This window comes from Asterias rubens, chromosome 5, assembly GCF_902459465.1.
Source record: "Asterias rubens chromosome 5, eAstRub1.3, whole genome shotgun sequence".
Taxonomy (NCBI): domain Eukaryota; kingdom Metazoa; phylum Echinodermata; class Asteroidea; order Forcipulatida; family Asteriidae; genus Asterias; species Asterias rubens.
The window spans coordinates 4,128,278-4,147,883 of NC_047066.1; the positions used below are offsets into that span (position 1 = coordinate 4,128,278).

At 39.1% G+C, this 19,606-nt stretch overlaps 1 protein-coding gene across 1 annotated transcript; it reads right to left on the reverse strand.

Annotated features, from left to right (window-relative positions):
* Positions 1 to 631: 631 nt before the first annotated feature.
* Positions 632 to 18,082, reverse strand: LOC117290032 (Hermansky-Pudlak syndrome 4 protein-like). The gene is made up of 13 exons (XM_033771266.1): positions 18,051 to 18,082; positions 15,475 to 15,571; positions 13,410 to 13,553; positions 12,638 to 12,745; positions 11,607 to 11,738; positions 10,891 to 10,985; positions 10,205 to 10,274; positions 8,145 to 9,998; positions 6,227 to 6,343; positions 5,655 to 5,729; positions 4,133 to 4,190; positions 2,313 to 2,421; positions 632 to 1,725 (listed from the first exon to the last, which is right to left on the reverse strand). The coding sequence occupies exons 1-13, from the start codon at positions 18,071 to 18,073 to the stop codon at positions 1,554 to 1,556; spliced, it is 3,054 nt and encodes a 1,017-aa protein (XP_033627157.1). The 5' UTR covers positions 18,074 to 18,082; the 3' UTR covers positions 632 to 1,553.
* Between the last annotated feature and the right edge of the window lie 1,524 nt (positions 18,083 to 19,606).

Sequence of the window (19,606 nt, forward strand, 5' to 3'; positions counted from 1 at the left end):
GTTTCCCACAATACTATCAACAGCTCCCCAATGCTCGTTACCAAGTAAGTTTGTTTTGAGTGATTACCAAACGTGTACATTCCCTTTAAGGAACATTATTTCATTGACAGAAACAAAAAACAAAAGGGATATCATAAAGATAATATTATATTGTTCAGAACAATACAGTTTATTTGTTGAGATTAAATCACCAGTTTTTTTATCCGCACAAATTTCAAAATATATTATTTTATGCAAAACCCTCAGGTTTGGGAAAATTTCAAGGATTTTTGTTGTTAAATGTTATATTTTCCTTTGGTATATATTGAAAAATCCTTAAGTTTGGGAAAATTTTAATAGGAATTTGAGCAGTAATTTTTTTAATTATTATAAGCTGCTAGATTATAATAGTATGTTCAAATTTAAAGGAACACATTGCCTTGGATCGGACGAGTTGTTCTATTAAAAGCGTTTGTAACTTGTTATAAAATGCATAATGGGTAGAAAGATGTTGTAAAAGTAGAATACAATGATCCACACAAACATGACTCGAAAATGCATGGTTTTCCGGAGTAAAAGGAAAACCAGGCAATTTTGAGGCAAATCTTGGATGTGTGATCTTTATATTTTACTTTTAAAACATCTTTCTCACTATATGCATTTCATAACAAACGGTTACAAACGCTTTTTATAGACCAACACATCCGATCCAAGGCATCGTGTTCCTTTAGAAACGTATGATGATGCTAGTGTTTTTCAAAGCTATAGCACATAAACACAAACAAATCATTACTTCTTGTTTTTTATATATTAATTTCAGGACTTATATTCCTATTATTCAATTCATTAAATCAATTTGCACATTTTGAAGTGATTATTATTACAAAAATATAGTTAGAAATATGTTATTACAGTTATTATGCCAAGTATAGATTAAGTATATCCTCTGTCAACCAATCAAAAAATATATAAGTATTTGAGCAGCACGAACAAATTAAGATATCAAATCTCTTCTTAAACCCCACATTACTGCATATTCTGATTCCATTCATGCAGGCATGCTACATTTGGTTGGCAAATGCCATAGAGTTGTGTACTACTGTATGCGTCACACTTCCATCGTTACAGAAAGGTGCAAGGTTCCCTCAATTTGCCCGCCAGTAGACTAGTTCGCATGTGCCATATGTAATTTAAATATTTCATGGGAAAGGTCCATTCACCTGACAGGGGTGATCAGAGGATCCAGGTCTTAAAAAGTGCATTGAAATGATGGCACTTCCACTCTTTGATCACCCCAGAAGTTAAAGATTCCAAGGAGCTTTTTGGAAGTGCCAAATGAATTTATGGGCATCAAATGAGAAAACAACTCAATAGCAACGAAGGACAAATTCCAGTTCCCTGAGAATTTCTTGACGGTTGGATAGACTGCCCTCGGGAAGGTATCATACATTTCAGAAAGTGCCGCCATCAACCTGGACTCTATGTATTGGGAAATAATTGCATCACAAAACTATTAACTTTGGATCCCATCTTTAATATATAAAATGCATACAGACCTCCTAGTTGCAGGAACTTTACAGTAAGTTTATATTTTGCTCTTTAAGTGCATCTTTCCATCTGTTCTGTATGTAGAAGTCGGCGTCATCTCGAGACGGAATTCCCACACTTGGGTTGCTCTTACATATCCTCTGATAGAATGTATGGTGGCAGGCGTTTTGGTGGGCACAGACAACTGTCTGGTGATTTCTGTGGGTGAACAAATATAACGTTTCCTTTTAAAGACACTGGACACTTTTGGTAATTGTCAAAGAAAGACCAGTCTTCTCACTTGGTGTATCTCAACATATGCACAAAATAACAAACCTGTAAAAATTTGAACTTAACTGGGCGTCGAAGTTGCGAGATAATAATGGAAGAAATAACACCCTCGTCACACGAAGTTGTGTGCTATCAGATGCTTGATTTCAGGACCTCAAAATCTAATTCTGAAGTCTCTAAATCATATTCGTGGAAAATTACTTCTTTCTCGAAAACTATGTTACTTCAGAGGGAGCCGTTTCTCACAATGTTTTATACTATCAACAGCTCTCCGTTGCTTGTTACTAGGGAAGTTTTTCTGCTGATAATTATTTTGAGTAATTACCAAGAGCGTCCACTGCCTTTAAATGGATTTACCCTGCACATTTTTAAAAGGAAAAGTGAAAAGTGATTTTTCTATATTTTGAGTTAAAAAAGAGAGTACCTCATGGGTTGTGAGTCCTTCTATTGCAGAAACAAATTCCCACGTATTATTTCCACCATAAATTAATGAACTTGACTCGGTGTTAACTTACCTAAGTGTAACGTCAGTCAGCGTTTCATCTCCAAGAAACTGATCATGTAAGATTTGGCAGCTACGACAGAATAAGGACTCTGTCTGGTTTACAGGATTCACTATGTTACCTGGAGGAATAATGAACATTCATAAATACCTCAGACAGTTTCGCTCTTCCTATTGGTGGAGAGCGCGTCACGTGGGTGTGTATAAACCTTTGTTTATGACCAGTAAAAAATGTTGAAACATGGGCGTGACACGCGAGTTTGCACCTGTGCTTATAAGACAGTTTCTTCATTCCTATTGGTCGAGAGCAACGGCCGAGACAGTTGTGCCACATCACGCGATACGCGCAAATGCGCACAGCATTCCCTTATAAGGAGTTGTTTACCCGATGCCCTTGACTGGGCCTTACCATTTCATAGCTGGAGGGGTGTTGTGTTGAAATAACTCAATGAAAAAATAAAGCTTTTGCATTTATTTACTTTTTGACCATAAGTGTTGATGTTTTTCGACCGAAAAGGTATTAATGAATGGGAATCAAAGTGTGTTGAATCGGTTTCAACTCGTGGTTTAAACCCGCTGAGGCCTGGTTCTTGATAATTTACCTCGACTTCGTCTGGGTAAAATTATCAAGAACCAGGCCTCGTTGGGATAAAACCACTAGTTGAAAACCTCTTCACCACACACTGATTCCCTTATTCATGGTAATAACAGTAGTACTACTGTGTCCTTATATGGCACTTTATCACACCCCTAGGAGCGTATCAAAGTGCTCAGTATTATTTTGTGCAAGGTGTATGGAGCTACGTTTTAAATTAGAAGACCTATTCCTTTATTGACCCAATTCACCTGACGTCATCATCAGAATAATTTTGGATGAACCATTCTGGTGGGCAATGTCACTGTGCGTTATTCAGTGAAGGACGCATTTTAGGCGACGCGACGTTTACTCGTAAACCTATAGCCCACCAACATGGTGAGCGTGGCACAGTCGCCGCATGTGGCGTGCGTGCAAGGGGTCAATAGCACCATGTAATCGTTTACTTCTTTTTTTTTATGTGCATTCCACAACACACAGGACCTACGGCTTTACGTCCCACTCATTGAAACACTATATCCAACGGCCTCAGCCCGGCTCCAGTGTAAACTTGGAGCCTTGTTTGGAGTTTTCGACGGGCTCTTGAAAAAAAAAACATGAACAGTAACTCCTGCTTCCCCCTCTTTGATCTTGAAGACTTTTGAGCAGAGCAGATAAGAACACCGGCTAATCACTCACATAAATCATCTCTGCCCTCACAGGTACCCATTTTATCCCTTTGTGATGAGAAGCTTATGGTTCAGTGTCTTGCTCAAGGACACAAGTGTCACGACCGGGATTCGAACCCACACTCCGATGACTTACTACCAGAACTCGCGTCAAATATACATTTAAAGGCAATGGACACTATTTGTAATTACTCAAAATAATTATTATCAAAAAACCTTTCTTGGTTACGAGTAATGGGGAGAGGTTGATAGTATAAAACATTGTGTGAAACGGCTCCCTCTGAAGTGACGTAGTTTTCGAGAAAGAAGTATTTTTCCACGAATTTGATTTCGAGACGTCAAGTTTAGAATTTGAGGTCTCGAAATCAAGCATCTGAAAGCACACAACTTCGTGTGACAAGGGTGTTTTTTTTCTTTCATAGTTATCTCTCAACCCCGACGACCAATCAAGCTAAAATTTTCAGAGCTTTGTTATTTTATACATATGTTGAGGTACACCAAGTGGAAAGACTGGTCTTTGACAATTACCAATAGTGTGCGATCCACTGCGTTTAAAATATTATTATGTACCTTCCAATGTCTGGCCGTGGTTATCGAAGTGGATGAAGTTGTAAGCAGATTTGGTATCCTAAAAGATAAACAGAAAAAAGATTCATATTCAATGACCAATTTCACTTCTTCACTTCGTTTCAAATCTTAGCCTCAGTTTCTTAAACCATTAGGTTCAGGGCCCACTTTATAGAGCTGCCCAGCAGAATAATTAGCTTAGCATGAAATTTCTTCCTTGGTATAAACAGGATTACCAACCAAATTTCCGCATGATTTTCAGGATGAGCAAACAACAGCTGAATACCAGTCACAAGCAATACGTAACAGGTTTCACCACGCATCATAGAGTTCACTTCCCGCCTCGATTTCCCGCCTTCATGCATCACCGCTGATCCACCGCCCAGTACTCATGCAGCATCAGAGTCCAGCATTCTCCAGAAGACGATCAGAGCATACTGATCGAAACGTCGAGTTAATCCAACGGTTCTTTTCAGAACCACCCCAACTCATTTAGAGATTGTTATTACATGGTGTTACCGCAAACTTTTCTATATATAAGTGGAAATTGGTTGGTAATCCTGTTTTTATCAAGGAAGGAATTTCATGCTAGGCAAATTTAAAACCCTGCGACATACTATATCATAGAGCTGCTAACATTCACAAGTTATTTAGAATTACATTCAACATACATACATATACATACACTGGGCTTTTATATAGCGCCATTTCATTGAGATCACAGCGTTTAAACAAAAAGACAATAGCACTGCAAATAATACAAAATAGCCTTTCAGAGACAATGTAAACAAAACAATTCATGTGTATATATCCAGGGACAAAGTTTCCATAATCAGGGAGATTTTCAAACTTGTTCAGAGAATCAGGGAGAATTGGCAGCTCTGGTTCGGTTCAGTTCAGTTCGGTTCACTACAACATTTATTTCCAATTCCTCAATCAATATAAATACAATGTTTACAAAGGGAACACAGCCTTTGCAGTTGCTACCACCAAGTCTGAGAGAAGCTGCGTCGTTGGCTGTGTTTAAACGCTTCCTCAAGACATTTTTATTTCCAGAACCATCCTAATTTGCTCCTCCTTTTGTTTCTCTATTAGCATGTCGTTGGTCTGATTTTGTTTTTGTTCTATGTTGCCCTCCCTTTGTTAATGTTAGGCGCTCTGTTCTTTGTATAGCGCCCTATAAATGTTTTGTATTATTATTATTATTATACACAAAAATGCAGGAAATTGGGGGCAACAACTATGTAAGCACAGCTTGTGGTAGGAAGTGCCCGTACAAAGAAAGGATCCAATACATATACAATAGAATTAATACAGACAGAGCAGACAAAGCACGAAGCACAAAACTAACAAAGATCGCGACAACAAAGATACAAAAATTCAAACAAGATTACAGGAGGGAAAAAAAAAAGTCAATTTTGAAGAAGATATGACTTAAGATTACGTTGGAAACTGAATAGAACTGGTATCTGCGTTACTCAAATGCTACTCACGACCACAAACCTAAACTCATTTAATAACTCACCAAAGATCTTTCAGGTCTCACAACGTTCTTCAATTGGAGCTCCAGTTCGCCAAGTTCCCTCAAAACTGATTGCCACTGTAATAAAAGAGTGTTATCTTAAGTCTCCCCTTTTGAAAGGTTTTAGACATTTCGCAAATTTTTGCCAAATTTCAACGACAGGACTAACTTACTTATGGTGCCATTGTAAACATTACAGTCTTCCAAAAAATGAGTCCTTAATCCTCAACTACAATCTGATTTGAGTTCTTGGTGTTGAGCCAATTGAGTAACATGAGTTGGTCACGAGTCATCTTTCATTACAACATGCAAATTTTCTTCTGTTTCATTTATTTTTTGTTTCTCAAGTTCGCCATTGACAGAATGTTGAAATAATACGAAAAATGTTTTAAGGGAAACTTTCACAATTCACTATTTATATATTTTTTTTCAGCACGCAAACCATACTTTTTAAGTGGGATTTGAATGCTTATGTTCAGACTATGGACAGACTGTCACTACATGTGACATCAGTGCAAGGATTCAACACAGTCTCTTTAGAAATGAAAACTCCCCTAAATAGTCACATCTCTTACCAACTTATTGAGCATGTCCTTTTCCTGCATGATGGATTTATCAGCCAGAAACAGCAACGTGGTGTCGGAGTGGGCCTGGACGTACAGGCTGACATTCACTAAATCATCCAGGGTGGGCTATGGAAAGAAGAAAATAAAACATGGGATGAGAGTCATTGCCGACAAAAACGATCTGAAACGAGGATCTAAGTTGTAGGCGGTATTTTGAAATCATGACATTTACAAAGTTGTGTAACCCCTGGAGCTCAGATTGATCTTAACTGTGTATACATTTTAATTGGCAAGCAAAGTGTAATGTCACAATACAAATCACTGTGGTATTATTGACAACTCATCTGGAACCCTGGAGTTGTACAGTATTGTCAGCACTAGATATAAATAAAACAACTGACTATTCTTACAGGCGTCATTTTTTCTGAGGTTGTAAGTAGTTTATCAGAAACAACTATTGTACCTACAGGAATTTTGTTTTCACTAAGTTGGTAGAACCTTTCAGGACAAAACATCCATAAACCAATCGTTTCAAATGTGTATTCATAAATACCTCAGACAGTTTCGCTATTCCTATTGGTGGAGAGTATGTCACGTGGGTGTGTATAAACCTTTGTTTATGACCGGTAAAAAGTGTTAATTCATGGGCGTGACACGCGACCTTGCACCTGTTCTTATAAGACAGTTTCTTCATTCCTATTGGTCGAGAGCGACGGCTGAAACAGTTGTGCCACAGCACGCGATACGCGCGACGCGCACAGCATTCCCTTTGTTGTTTACCCGAGGGCGGCGGAGGGCTTTACCATTTCATAGCTGGAGGGGTGTTGTGTTGAAAGAAATCATTTAACAATTATAATTTTTGCACTTATTTTACTTTATGACCAAAAAGTGATGATGTTTTTGACTGAAAATGTATTTATGAATGGGAATCAAAGTGTGTTGAATCGGTTTTCAACTAGTGTTTTAAACCCGCCGAGTCCTGGTTGTTTATAATTTACCTCGACTTCGTCTCGGTAAAATTATCAAGAACCAGGCCTCGTTGGGATTAAACCACTAGTTGAAAACCTCTTCACCACACATTGATTCCCTTATTAATGTAACCCTCTCTGAATTATATTGTGTTTTAGGCTTTTACAATGTAAAAGTAAGACACAATTATGACTGGGCAAATAGAATTAGCTGTTGCAAACCAAGTGTAACATGATCAGTAAAGTGCTTATGTTACACTTAAAGGCAGTGGACACTATTGGTAATTACTCAAAATAATTATTAGCATGGTATAAAACAATGTGAGAAACGGCTCCCTCTGAAATGCCATAGTTTTCGAGAAAGAAGTAATTTTCCACGAATTTGATTTCGAGACCTCAGATTTAGAACTTGAGGTCTCGAAATCAACCATCTAAACGTACACAACTTTGTGTGACAAGGGTGTTTTTTTCTTTCATTATTATCTCGCAACTTCGATGACCGATTGAGCTCAAATGTTCACAGGTTAGTTATTTTATACATATGTTGAGATACACCAACTGTGAAAGCTAGTCTTTGACAATTACCAATCGTGTCCACTGACTTTAAGAAACTGCCCATGTATGTTGTGTTGTCATTTAGCATTTAAGAAAGACTCTGCTACGGACGAAACATCAAGGCCCAATTTCATAAAGCCTGTAAGCACAATTAAAACAGGACTACCAACCAAATGTCCACGTGATTACACAGGATAAGCAAACAACAGCTGAATGCCAGTAACAAGCACTATGCAACCAATTTAAATTTGGTTGGTAATCTTGTTTTTATAAAAAGGAAGAAATTTCTTGCTAAGCAAATTTTTGTGCTTACAGGCTTTATGAAATTGGGCCCAGGCCATTATCTATTTTCTACAATTTATAAATATTTAAAAAGAAATGTTTTCATTACTACATGTTCCTACCTCAGATTCATCAAGATTTGCTGCATCATCACTCTCAGAATCTTGGCTTCTTACATCTTCCACATCTTCAGATAGTTTCTCCTTTGCCTCGATCAATTGCTCTCTCACCTCTTCAACTTCCTCTGCAGCATCCTCCTCTTCTTTGCTCTCGATACCCGACGTCGACAATGAGAATTGTAACGTCTTGTCAGATTCCGAAGAACCCACCGAGCCATCTCCGTCCGTTACGCTCTGATGATAACACTCGTCGCTGCCAGGTTGCTCTTCCAATGATCCCACACCAGAGAGGCGTGCGCATTGCTCCGACACCCCCTTGAAGTCTTCTGGAATGTCTTGTGTAATATTCTCTTTATTCTCAGATTCCTTGCAGACATTGAGAGCTTTCGGGTTGACCCCTGACCTGGTGCTTGGGCTCACCGTCTCAGTGTTCGTTCTTGTCAGGTTTTGCTTTTCATCGTCCCCATCCAGTTTTTCATGCTCTGAAAATGAATTGATCTCAACATCACCGTTCATGACAGTGCCGGTACCGTCTCCCAAGGAAACCCCACAGGCCGCATCTTCAGCCTCCAGAGAAAGAACCCTCTTCTCTGACAACAAATTTGTCTCAACGTCACCTTTCATGGCAGTTCCTCTTTCGATTTCTTCTCCCAGGGTAACCCAAGAGACCGCATCTTCAGCCTCAGGAGAAAGAGGCACCCCTATGGGAGTCTCACATTGATGACATTTCAAATTGGCATTCTTATCTTGGACTTCTCTCTGATCCAAGTCGTCATTTCTGATGGATGTCTTTATCGAAGAGGACTGAAGCAAGTCAGGGTTGTCTCGATGCTCGTCGCTCCTGCTTCTTAGAAGATCTGGTCTGTCTGCACCCAGACTCTCTAAGATGGAATGTGAGTATTTTCCTGTTGCCTCTTTTACTGGAACCTGGCTATTTCGAAGGTGTTCTTTGGACGTGTGTAAATGATTGGTATTTTGCTCTGAAATGTAGTAATTCATTTCCCCACTTCCAACACAAGAGCTTTTTTTAATTGAACAATCTGTGCTACCATTGATAGCTTCTTCATCTACTTGTAATATCTTTACAGACTCTTTAGGATCATCTTTGGATGGAGTAAGACATTCCTGAATAATTTTTACATCTCCACGTTCATCCACCGGAACACGATTCCGTAAGTGTCCGTTAGTATTTCTTCGGATTGACCCAGTTTCATTTGAGTTTTCCATGTGATGGTCACTTTTTAATGAGTTTGGCAATGTCACTGAGCAATCAACGGCGTCCAGCACCTTCCTTGTGTCCTCATTCTCCTCTGAGTTTTTAGAAGTTATACTTGTCTGACATTCCTGATATGCAATCCCAGATAACTTGTTCGCCGGGAAACCCTCCTCGGCTTGAAGAGCTACGACGACATCACCGCTATTCCTCGACAAGACGACGTCATTCACGTCCTTCATCGGAGATTCTGATGGTGACCCTCCCTTAAGACTCCCTCCCTTCTTACCTCCCGATGACGACTGCGATCTAGAGATACCAGACTTAGGAGTGGTTTGCCACACTGTCCCATCCAAAATGCCGCTGAAGTTTGATAAAAGTGTGCCGGCTTTTGAGCTTTTGAGTTTTCTCTTTGGTTTTGCAGGGGTTCCATTCGGCATCAAAGTTTTCCCATCTACCTTCTCGGTCAGAGAGGTAGGAGGGGTGTGGAAGACATCCTCATCTTCGGGCGTGGCACAACTGGTTGATTTTGAGGAGGGCTGGGTTGGGGTCAGGATTTGACGGTATTGCTGCTTGGTAACGTAAACTGACATGATGCGGACACCGAATGGTAGCACGGTGTCTGTGACAGACTGGGACGGATGCTGGAAGAGAAAGAAACAGTCAACAAGCATTCTAAACAATTTTACATTTCTCACAATGTTTTATACTATCAACAGCTCTCCATTGCTTGTTACCAAGTAAGTTTTTATGCATTTATTTTGAGTTATTATCAATAGTGATCAGTGCCTTTAAGCCGAAAACCTTTTGTCACCACCGACAATTGTAAAAAATTGCTCATTGCACTTACATGATGCTGATTTGGCTTGATGAGAAGAAGATGAGAGGTCAACTCAGGGGTCAGCTGGGTGCACAGAACACTGAAGGGAGATAACAAAATGTTACGAATTTGTCAATTAGATTTCTGCTTAAAACATATGCAACTGCAGTTAGGGTTCTTTTACGTGCATTACACAACACACGTGCATTACACAACACACAGAACGTATGGCTTTACATTCCATATGAAGTTACAAGCAATAGTGGTGAAGTCTTGTTTAAGACCAGGACTCGAACACACACTCTGCTGATCGGAAACACCAGGGCCTAATTTCATAAAGCCTGCAAGCACAAAAACATGCTAAGCACAGAAATCATAGAAAAATCATAGAAGTCCAAACAGTTTACATTGCTGTGACTGGTGCACCACTCATTTTTCACTTAGAATTCAAACTTCCTAATCAGTAATTTCTACTTGATGAAATTGGGCTCAGAGCTCGAGAACGGTGTTCTTAACTGCTCGGCCAGGACTCCCGACAGACCAACGTTTGTAGAGAACACATCTAGCACAGAGAAAACATACATACATTTTACATTGTGTTGACTGGCGCACCATCCAGTTTTATGAAAAATAAATAACAGCTTGATGAAATTTAGCCCAGAAATCACATCCGGTGCTTTTGACCATTCAGCAACGACTCATAAATCACAACGTACCTACGCCTGTAGAGAATACATCCAGCAAGGAGAGATGATTGACTCTTCATCCATTGCAGAAGATGAGAGCATCTCAGGAATAAAAAATTCCCACCCTGCAGTCAATAAATAAAGAAGAAGAATTTTGGTTGTACCCTTACACCGATGTGTGTTTGTACTGAATCCTCAGTACTTTCCCGAGTTCTACGAAAAAAATCACAGGCATATTACTCGGTTTGGGTTTGAACCCACAGCCTAATGCAATTCTATAGCTGCCTCTAGCTACCAGGCTATTTCGGTGGTTTAGTTTCTCAGCACCCAAGGGAGTTTATAGCCTTGGGTAACCGTAGCTCTCTCAAGGCATTTACGAATACAATATAAACCTCCACCCCAGAAGGCACCCATATTTACCCACGGGTAAAAAGAAGCAATTATAGTAAAGTATCTTGCTCAAGGACACAAGTGTCACGACCGGGATTGGTGTGAATGTCAGAGATAGTCAATACTTAAACAAAAAATATCTCCTGAAAACAAGCAGAGTTTACAGTTCAGAGCCAACATTCCCACAAAGAGATTTACACATGGTTGTACTATTTATTTATAGTTTCTTCCTATTTATCCACACCATCGCATGCAAACTTCAAAACATACTTATGTTATATACTGCGACAAAGGCACAAGGTAAAATAAGTCATCAAATAAAAAATTGTCATCGTTAGTTGTTTTTTCTATTTTACCTTTAATAGTCTTATACTCTGAATGGGCTCGAAGATGCCTGGCACTGTGTTGCCATAGCGACGGACATAAGGCACATAGAAATCCCAGATGGCAGACATATTGGATATAAACGCCTCTTTAGTTCCAGAAATCTGACAAAACCAAAACAGAAAGTTTTCAAAAATGTTAGATTGTACTAAAATTTCCACTCAATTTGTTATCAACATTTGATAAGAGAAAACAGGCGTGTCTCATTACTTGTTTAGCTGTCAGTTCAGTTCATGATTTTTTGTCATAATGAAGGACTTTTGGGACGCTCAGAACTACGTAAACAATAGAAATTTACCTGGTAAGTCTGCTGCCACCTAGCATTCCAAAGTCTCCAATTATGATACAAATTGTCAACTTTCTCAGCTCCCTGGGGAGTATACAGCCCCGGGCTACCAAGGCGCTCCAGTGGCTTTTTCCATACACAATATCAACCTCTACCCTTGCAGGTACCCATTTATACCCCTGGGTGAAGAGAAGCAATTATCGCAGAGCCAAGTGTCACGACTGGGATTCAAACCTACACTCTGATAACTTAAAGGGAAGGTACACTATTGGTAATTGTCAAAGACCAGTCGTCTCACTTGGTGTATCTCAACATATGCATAAAATAACAAACCTGTGAAAATTTGAGCTAAATTGGTCATCCAAGTTGCCAGAAAATGATGAGAGAAAAAACACCCTTGTTGAACGAATTTGTGTGCTTATATAGATAGGAATAAAAGACTTCTGGCTAGAAGTCTTTTATTATTTTAGTGACAAATTACCTCTTTCTCAAAATCTATGCTATTTCAGAGGGAGCCGTTTCTCACAATGTTTTATACTATCAACAGCTCTCCAATGCTCGTTACCAATTCAGTTTTTAAGTTAATATTTGTTTCCAGTAATTACCAAACGTGTATCTTCCCTTTAACCACCAGAACTTGAATTCAATGCTCTAAGCCACTCGGCCATGACACCCTAAAAAGCAGCTCCAAGAGGTTGTGCCTTGGTCTATACTTACTCGTTGTACATTTGTTATAGAGCAATGGTAGAAAGCGAACACTCTGTACAAGTTTTCCAGTTTGTTTATGATGGCTGCATCTGGAGTCCTGAGCTTACAGGCAAGAGCCTACAGGATAATAAAGATGTAGAAACTATTCAATGATGATAACTCATTCTGGTTTAGTGCATTTTACAGTAACGTTTCAATGTGCTTAACATTTATAGTGCCCTTCGATCTGATTTCACAAAGCTCTAAGATTCATCTTCAGACGAGTTGTTTAAGACTGACACACATCGTAAGATAAATCTTAACTCTTTGAGAAATCAAGCACTTGTGGTTCAGGTATTAACATTCAATTGTGTAATCTTTCTCAGCTCCCTTGGGAGTAAGCCAACTCGACAATATTATCAACATCTTCCAGGGGTGAGAGTCATTGCTGACAGAAAACATCTTGAATTTATTTTTCCCCTTAAGGTGGTCCCCTGGCTGCCGCTTCCCAGGTTGTATCGTAATTTGGGTGTGATCCCTTGCTACATGACAGTTAACGGTTGTATGGCTTCTGACTGGCACCCCCGAACAAATATAGCCAATATAGGGCTAGATAGCTCAGTTGGTAGAGCGCCGGCACGTTAATCCGGAGGTAGTTGGTTTGAATCCCACACTAGTCATTTCTTTGTTCAACCCCCAAACGGAATATATTTTTTCAACTTAATATAAAATAATCCATCCTTCTAGCTTTCACCGAAAATAAAATCAAACAAAACAACCTGATATTTAACGCAACAATTACCAGTGTAAATTTCCCCTCGTGGACAGTTGCTACTTTACTTCGTCGCAATTTAAACAGCTTTGGTGTAGATCCAGTGATGCTCTTGGTCAGGTTGTACATTCCCACGATTTGACAGCAAAATATACACTGCATATCAAGTGTAGTCTGAAAGAGAAAGGATCTTTAAGGTAAGACCAGGGGCCAATTTCATAGAGCTGCTTAAGCAAAAAATTTCCTTAAGCACGAAAATAGCTCGCTTGTTTTACACATGTTACTGGCCAAAATTTCATGCCATATACATGTACAATTTTTTTGCTGAAGCAAAATTTTGTGCTTAAGCAGCTCTATGAACTTGGGCCCAGGGCCCAAATTCATAATGCCTGTAAGCACAAAAACTTGCTAAGCACAAACAAATCTTGCTTAGCAAAAATAGCTTACCAGCAAGAATACCATACATTTACCGTTGCTGCTATTCTTACCCCACTCATTTCCTGCTCAGCAGAATTGTCTGCTAATAGCTCTATGAAACTAGGCCCTGAATGATGGGCCCAACTCCCAAGTACTGCTTTTAAAACTCTTTTAGGGCCTGCTCTTTGTTGGCGATTTGAACCTATAATGCCAAGCTTTTTGAGTTTTTAAAAAATCTTTAAGTCTGCAAGTCAATTAAGTCTTGCTAACCAAATAAAAATGTATCTAAGGCTATGCATGAAGGAAAATACTAAGTATCAAAGTAAGGTTTGCGGTGACACCATGTAAAAAATCTCTTTTGTAAGTAGTGGTGGCTCTGAGAAGAGCCGTTTTGTACTGCTCGGTGTTCGGGTAAAACCAGAGATGCCAACATTGAATTTTAAAAAAGAGTAGCATCTCCCAAATGTTAAGGGCGAGCGCAGCTTGGGCTACCTATACCGATCTTTCTTTTACTCTCTACAATGCTAATTAGCTCATTTTCAGGCATTGTTGTGAAATAACAATTACCTGTATGCATCAACAGAACAGCTACAAATGTTTATAATGGCCAGTGAAAAGAAACTTGAAAAAAAAAACTGATTTCCCTCATCTTCTGACTATGTTTCAAAAATAAATGTAACATAAAAAAGGGTGGCCTTACTTAAATGTAACATAAAAAAGGGTGGCCTTACTTAAATGTTTTTGTTTTAATGATCAGAAATGCAACAACAAGCTATTGGGAGGGAGGAAAAAAAAAAAAAAGTGTCCGGATTTTGGGCAAAAAATACGTGTCCGTATCGGCGCTACAATTACTGGTAGGAAAACATGAAAAACTGTCTAGCTTAGACCTCGCAGGCCACTCAGTTGAAGGTATTTTTGTTTAGAAGGTCTCCTTTTTTTGTCGCCATTATTTCGTACTTTTTTTGCCAAGCTTCGATGAAGTACATGTACAGACAGCGTGGGCACAATAATAGTGGATACATGAGGAATGAGGTTACTGTGGCACGTTTAGCTCACACACAACCTCATTCCCCACGCACGTGTGCACTATTCCCCATCGTGTAATAGAGATCAATGGGTACGATCTTGCAGCAATCACTAGCGTAAAAAATGCACACTCAGCCGGCCAGCCAGCGGGGGAGGGCACGCAACAATCATTACGTCGAGACACGTACATTCTTCGAGTGAATTCGCCGCTATTATTCAACACTGCGTTCTAAAATAAAAAGTGTGTTTTTCTTTTTTGTTACAATTGTTTTGATATTTTTCTTAATTTGTATTTCCACTTAATAGTTCATTCGTTGTTTGCATGTATTGTACGATTTAATAAAATTATATTGGGCGGCTTGTTTAGCGTGTTTTATTGAGTATTATCGTAGCGTCGTAGTCACGGCTCGAAATCGTATTTGCTACGCCCAAATCGTGTATGTTGGTATCTCTGTAAAACCAAAAAGGTCAGAGGATAATGACCAAAACGTCAAGCTCTTTTAAGGACAAACTGGCTCTTCTCAGAGCCACCAATGTAAGATTTTTACAAGATGTCACCGCAAACCCTACTTACATCTTTAGAAGAGCTTTATGTGTGGTGTCAGATCTAGTTATAAACGGATAGCCACACAGGCCATGTTCATCTACTCACAGTTTGTGGGTAAAAGTAGACGATAGCATCCTTAGGATCATCTTCTTCCTTTTTGACGACGGAACGATCGTATATGAAAAATATTCTATCCCCTGGCCTGATGAAAGACAAAAACGATAGTGACAACGGGTTAATTCAAATTGAAATTTGAGCATGCTTCGTAACCCTCTGGCTCCGCCAACTGGAGGAGGGAATACGTTATCGCAACTAGCCTAGATCTATTACAAAATCTAAAATATACCTTAGAAAATGGAAATTGGACATAGACATCTATGATATTAGGCCTTAAAATTAAAGACATTTTGACAAAATAAGGGAAAAGATACCGTATCCTGCCACCATGCTGCCACTCACTTTTTCATTTGTTATGAAATTGCCTGAAATAAAATAGATCTAATTTACCTAAAGATATGAGATATTCCTTTTTGTAAAAATTAGTGAAAAAGTGGTGGCAGGATACGGACAGTTTTCACATGCATTACTCATGGAGGTATAAAGTTGTCAAACAACTAGAACTTCACTTCACACAACTTCCCAAGTCTTCACAAAACTTTGCCTTTTTTCACAAAACCTCAACCAGTTTTATACCATTGGAAAGAGGATGGCAAGAGCAAACCAATGGTGTTTATTTTATTTCAATAGCTTGTATAATGGGGAAGCTATGCTCATTTAAACATGGCAAATGGCGATTTTGAGTCTGTCAATTTCTTACTGATTAAAAGAGTGTGGAAACTGCTCTTGATTTATTCATAAGAGCATATCAGACATAATAAATATGACAACATTGATCTCGGTATTCACATCGATGGGAAAATAGGTGATAATTGTGTATTGTTTACACATTTTAAAGCCTAATTATATATTCCAAAAAAGGTAAACAAATTAAAATACATGTAGCGTGAATATATCTCTTTTTTTCTATTTCAGGTACCTCAAGTCTTGAAGATTCAAGCAAGTCAGTTTCAAAGACATAAGCTGCACAATTAACCGCTACCATGCCAACTGAAAACGTGCATTTTATGTCAATAAACAAATGCTAATAAAGAAATATGGGAACATAGTTACAAAGTATTTTATTAAAATTAGTGTCAATTCATTGGAGTAATTTTGTTTACTTCTCTAACACAAATTTTAAGCCCTTTTTTCATTTTGGAAAGTTAAAATAAACATTACCAAATATCTCTTAAAATTCCGCACAAAAAACTTGTTTTATTTGTTTTATTTGTTTGTCTATCTTATTAAACAAATATTAATAACAGTTAAGTTTAAACATGTATGTAACCTCGAACAATGGAAATTTATTTTATTCCTCTCCGAGTCTGAATTAAAACCCAATAAATCCCCGGACGGACGTCGCCGCCAGGTGTTTCTTATTCGGTCTATTTTTTGCGTATCAGCGAATTGCGCAATCTTTCACAAAGTGGTGTCCACACTCACGCAGCAACGCTTGCTGATAAGCCATTTTTAAGTCAGGGGACACGACCATTGAAATGGCAATTTGCGCAGACACGGTGTGTCGAATAGTCTTGGTGGGATCCGGAAATCAGAGAAACAGAGCGCCCGCTACGTTTATTCGTTACAAGAGTGTACAGTTTATGCCGTGCGTGCATAGATCGGAACGTTGGTTGTGTGTGACCGCGCAACACCAATGGTCTTGGAACCAAGACTATGTGTCTGAGTGCGCAGTGCTGCGCTGTGTTTAACCATGGACCCGATTTTGATGGTTTTTCTTGAAGAACCTTCTCTATAAATTTGCTTTGCGCTTGTTTGCGCTAGTTAATACTATAAAAAAAGTGCATAGACACCCAGTTCAGAGTCTAATCTTTCAAATAGATTTCTGTCAAAGAACTGCAATGACCTATAAATATGACATTTTGAAGCATTTTCAGGAGAAAAAATCGACATTATGTCTGTATTTCATGTTTTCGAAAAACTGGGCAAAAATGACATTTTTATTTACGTGAATTATTACAAAATAGTACCATTGGAAAGCTGACAAAATTCTTCATCCATGTACTTTGGTTTCTCACATTATCTCAAAAGAAAGAGCACCCTCCAGTATTCATGAAAATATACTTCTTGTGGCAGTCAACAAAATGGACGTTCAATATCTGGTCCCAAAAACGCAAAAGTAAACTTAATTTTTCACAATTTTACTGCAGCTTTTTCTATGGATTTATTAATTATTGTTCTTCTGGAACACTAAATCCTTGTTTGATTTGGACAAGGTTAACGTTATCAATTGGTGAGTTCTTCACAGCTACTTTTTCACACACAAACAGATACGTTTTACAAAACTGCCATTTTAACAGACTCGCTAGACGCTAACTTCAGTTCAACAAAAACCATAGCAAAAACAAACCAAGCAAATTAGCTAGGTTACAATTTTCATATGAAATGACGACGTCCGAAAACAGTTTTACTATATAATAAAAGATATATACTGATAAAATCATACAACCTTAAAGAAAACACAAGGTTACTTCCAAAACAAGATTATTGCAACAAGCAAGAATGGTGAACTTGTTTTGTAAACACACACACACACACACAGAACAACGAAGTCAAAAAGTTACCCCATCGCGAAGGAGGCTGCCATCTTGTCTAACCATTGTCATGTGATATAAACTGGGTATAAACTTGTTCCAGTCTTCTCACTACTTGTCAAAGCGCGCCAATCGTTGTATACAATCCGGCCGGACGGCGTGTGGTGGGCGTGCGTACTTCAACTTCAAAACCGCTTGGGTCACTTTTCAGAATGCAGACTGAACTTCTGAAACGATCAGCTTGGTTCAAAGAAACAAGCCGATCCCAATTTATAATGTTAACTTTTTTTTTACCGATGAAAATATAATTGAACATCTTTACTACTAACCGGATCGCGGCCAAAACATGCACATAATCAGTCGTCATCTCAGCGAACGCTTGAAATAGGGCTTCCACAATTCTTCCTTCCCATGCTCCGGGTGCAGTCTAAAAAATATTCCAGACAAAATCTTCTTCTCCCCACACAAACAATTATTTAAAAAAATCCCGATATCTAGACCTAAATGCATTATTGCCAGAGAACAGGCATCATAGCAAATAGTTTAATGAACGGGTTCCGGCCCAAGCTTTTTTAATTGTTCGAGTCAGCGGACGGGCCAACTGTATATGTAGCAAGCTGGGGTCGCCTGTGAGTGACCGTATTGTTGTAGGCTATAGCTAGACAAACCGTGGATTTAGATCCTCTACCAAGATGATTTTCTTGACCTTTACATACAGTATGATTTTCTGACTTTTACCAATAAATCTCAGCCCTGCTCATGGCAAAACTTGAGAAAATCAAACTTTTCGGCCTAACCCTAAACCTAAACCCAACCCAGGTAACTTAAGTAAAACCACCAGCAGCTAGCAATATCCTGACCCTAACCTAACCCTAACCCTAATCCTGACCCAAACGGAACCCGAACCCATACAACCCTTATTACCATACCCTCACCATAACCAACCCTCATACCCTGACCCTCTTACCCTAACCCTGACCCTAACCTGACCCTGAACCATTACCATAACCCTACTTAAACCCTCTGACCCTAACCCTAACCCAAACCCAGGTAAAAAGGAACCACCAGCAGCTATCAATGACCTTCTACGAGTACCCTGACCCTCTAACCCTAACCATAAACCTCTGAACCCGAACCCTTACCATAACCCTAACCAAAACCCTAATTTAAAACCCAAACCTAACCCAAACCCAGGTAAAAGGTAAAACCACCAGCAGCTAGCAATATCCTGACCCTCTACAAGTGCCCTGACCCTCTAACCCTGACCCTTATCTGACCCTAACAACCCGAACCCGAACCCTTACCATAACCCTAACCAAACCATACTAAACCCTCTTATCCTGACCCTCTTACCATAACCCTGACCATAACCTGAGCCAGAAACCGTAACCCTAACAACAACCCTACTTAGTCTTAGACAACCCAGGTAAAAAGTAAAACAACAACTAGCAGCCTGACCATCTAGCATGGTGATCTCATTAGAGCTAAATGCTTGCTAATATTGTTGACAGAATGGTATCCAAAGTTTGGGCCATTGTTCCTTGCTTCACACGTTGTAACAGGAATTCAATTCAAACGCAGCCCGC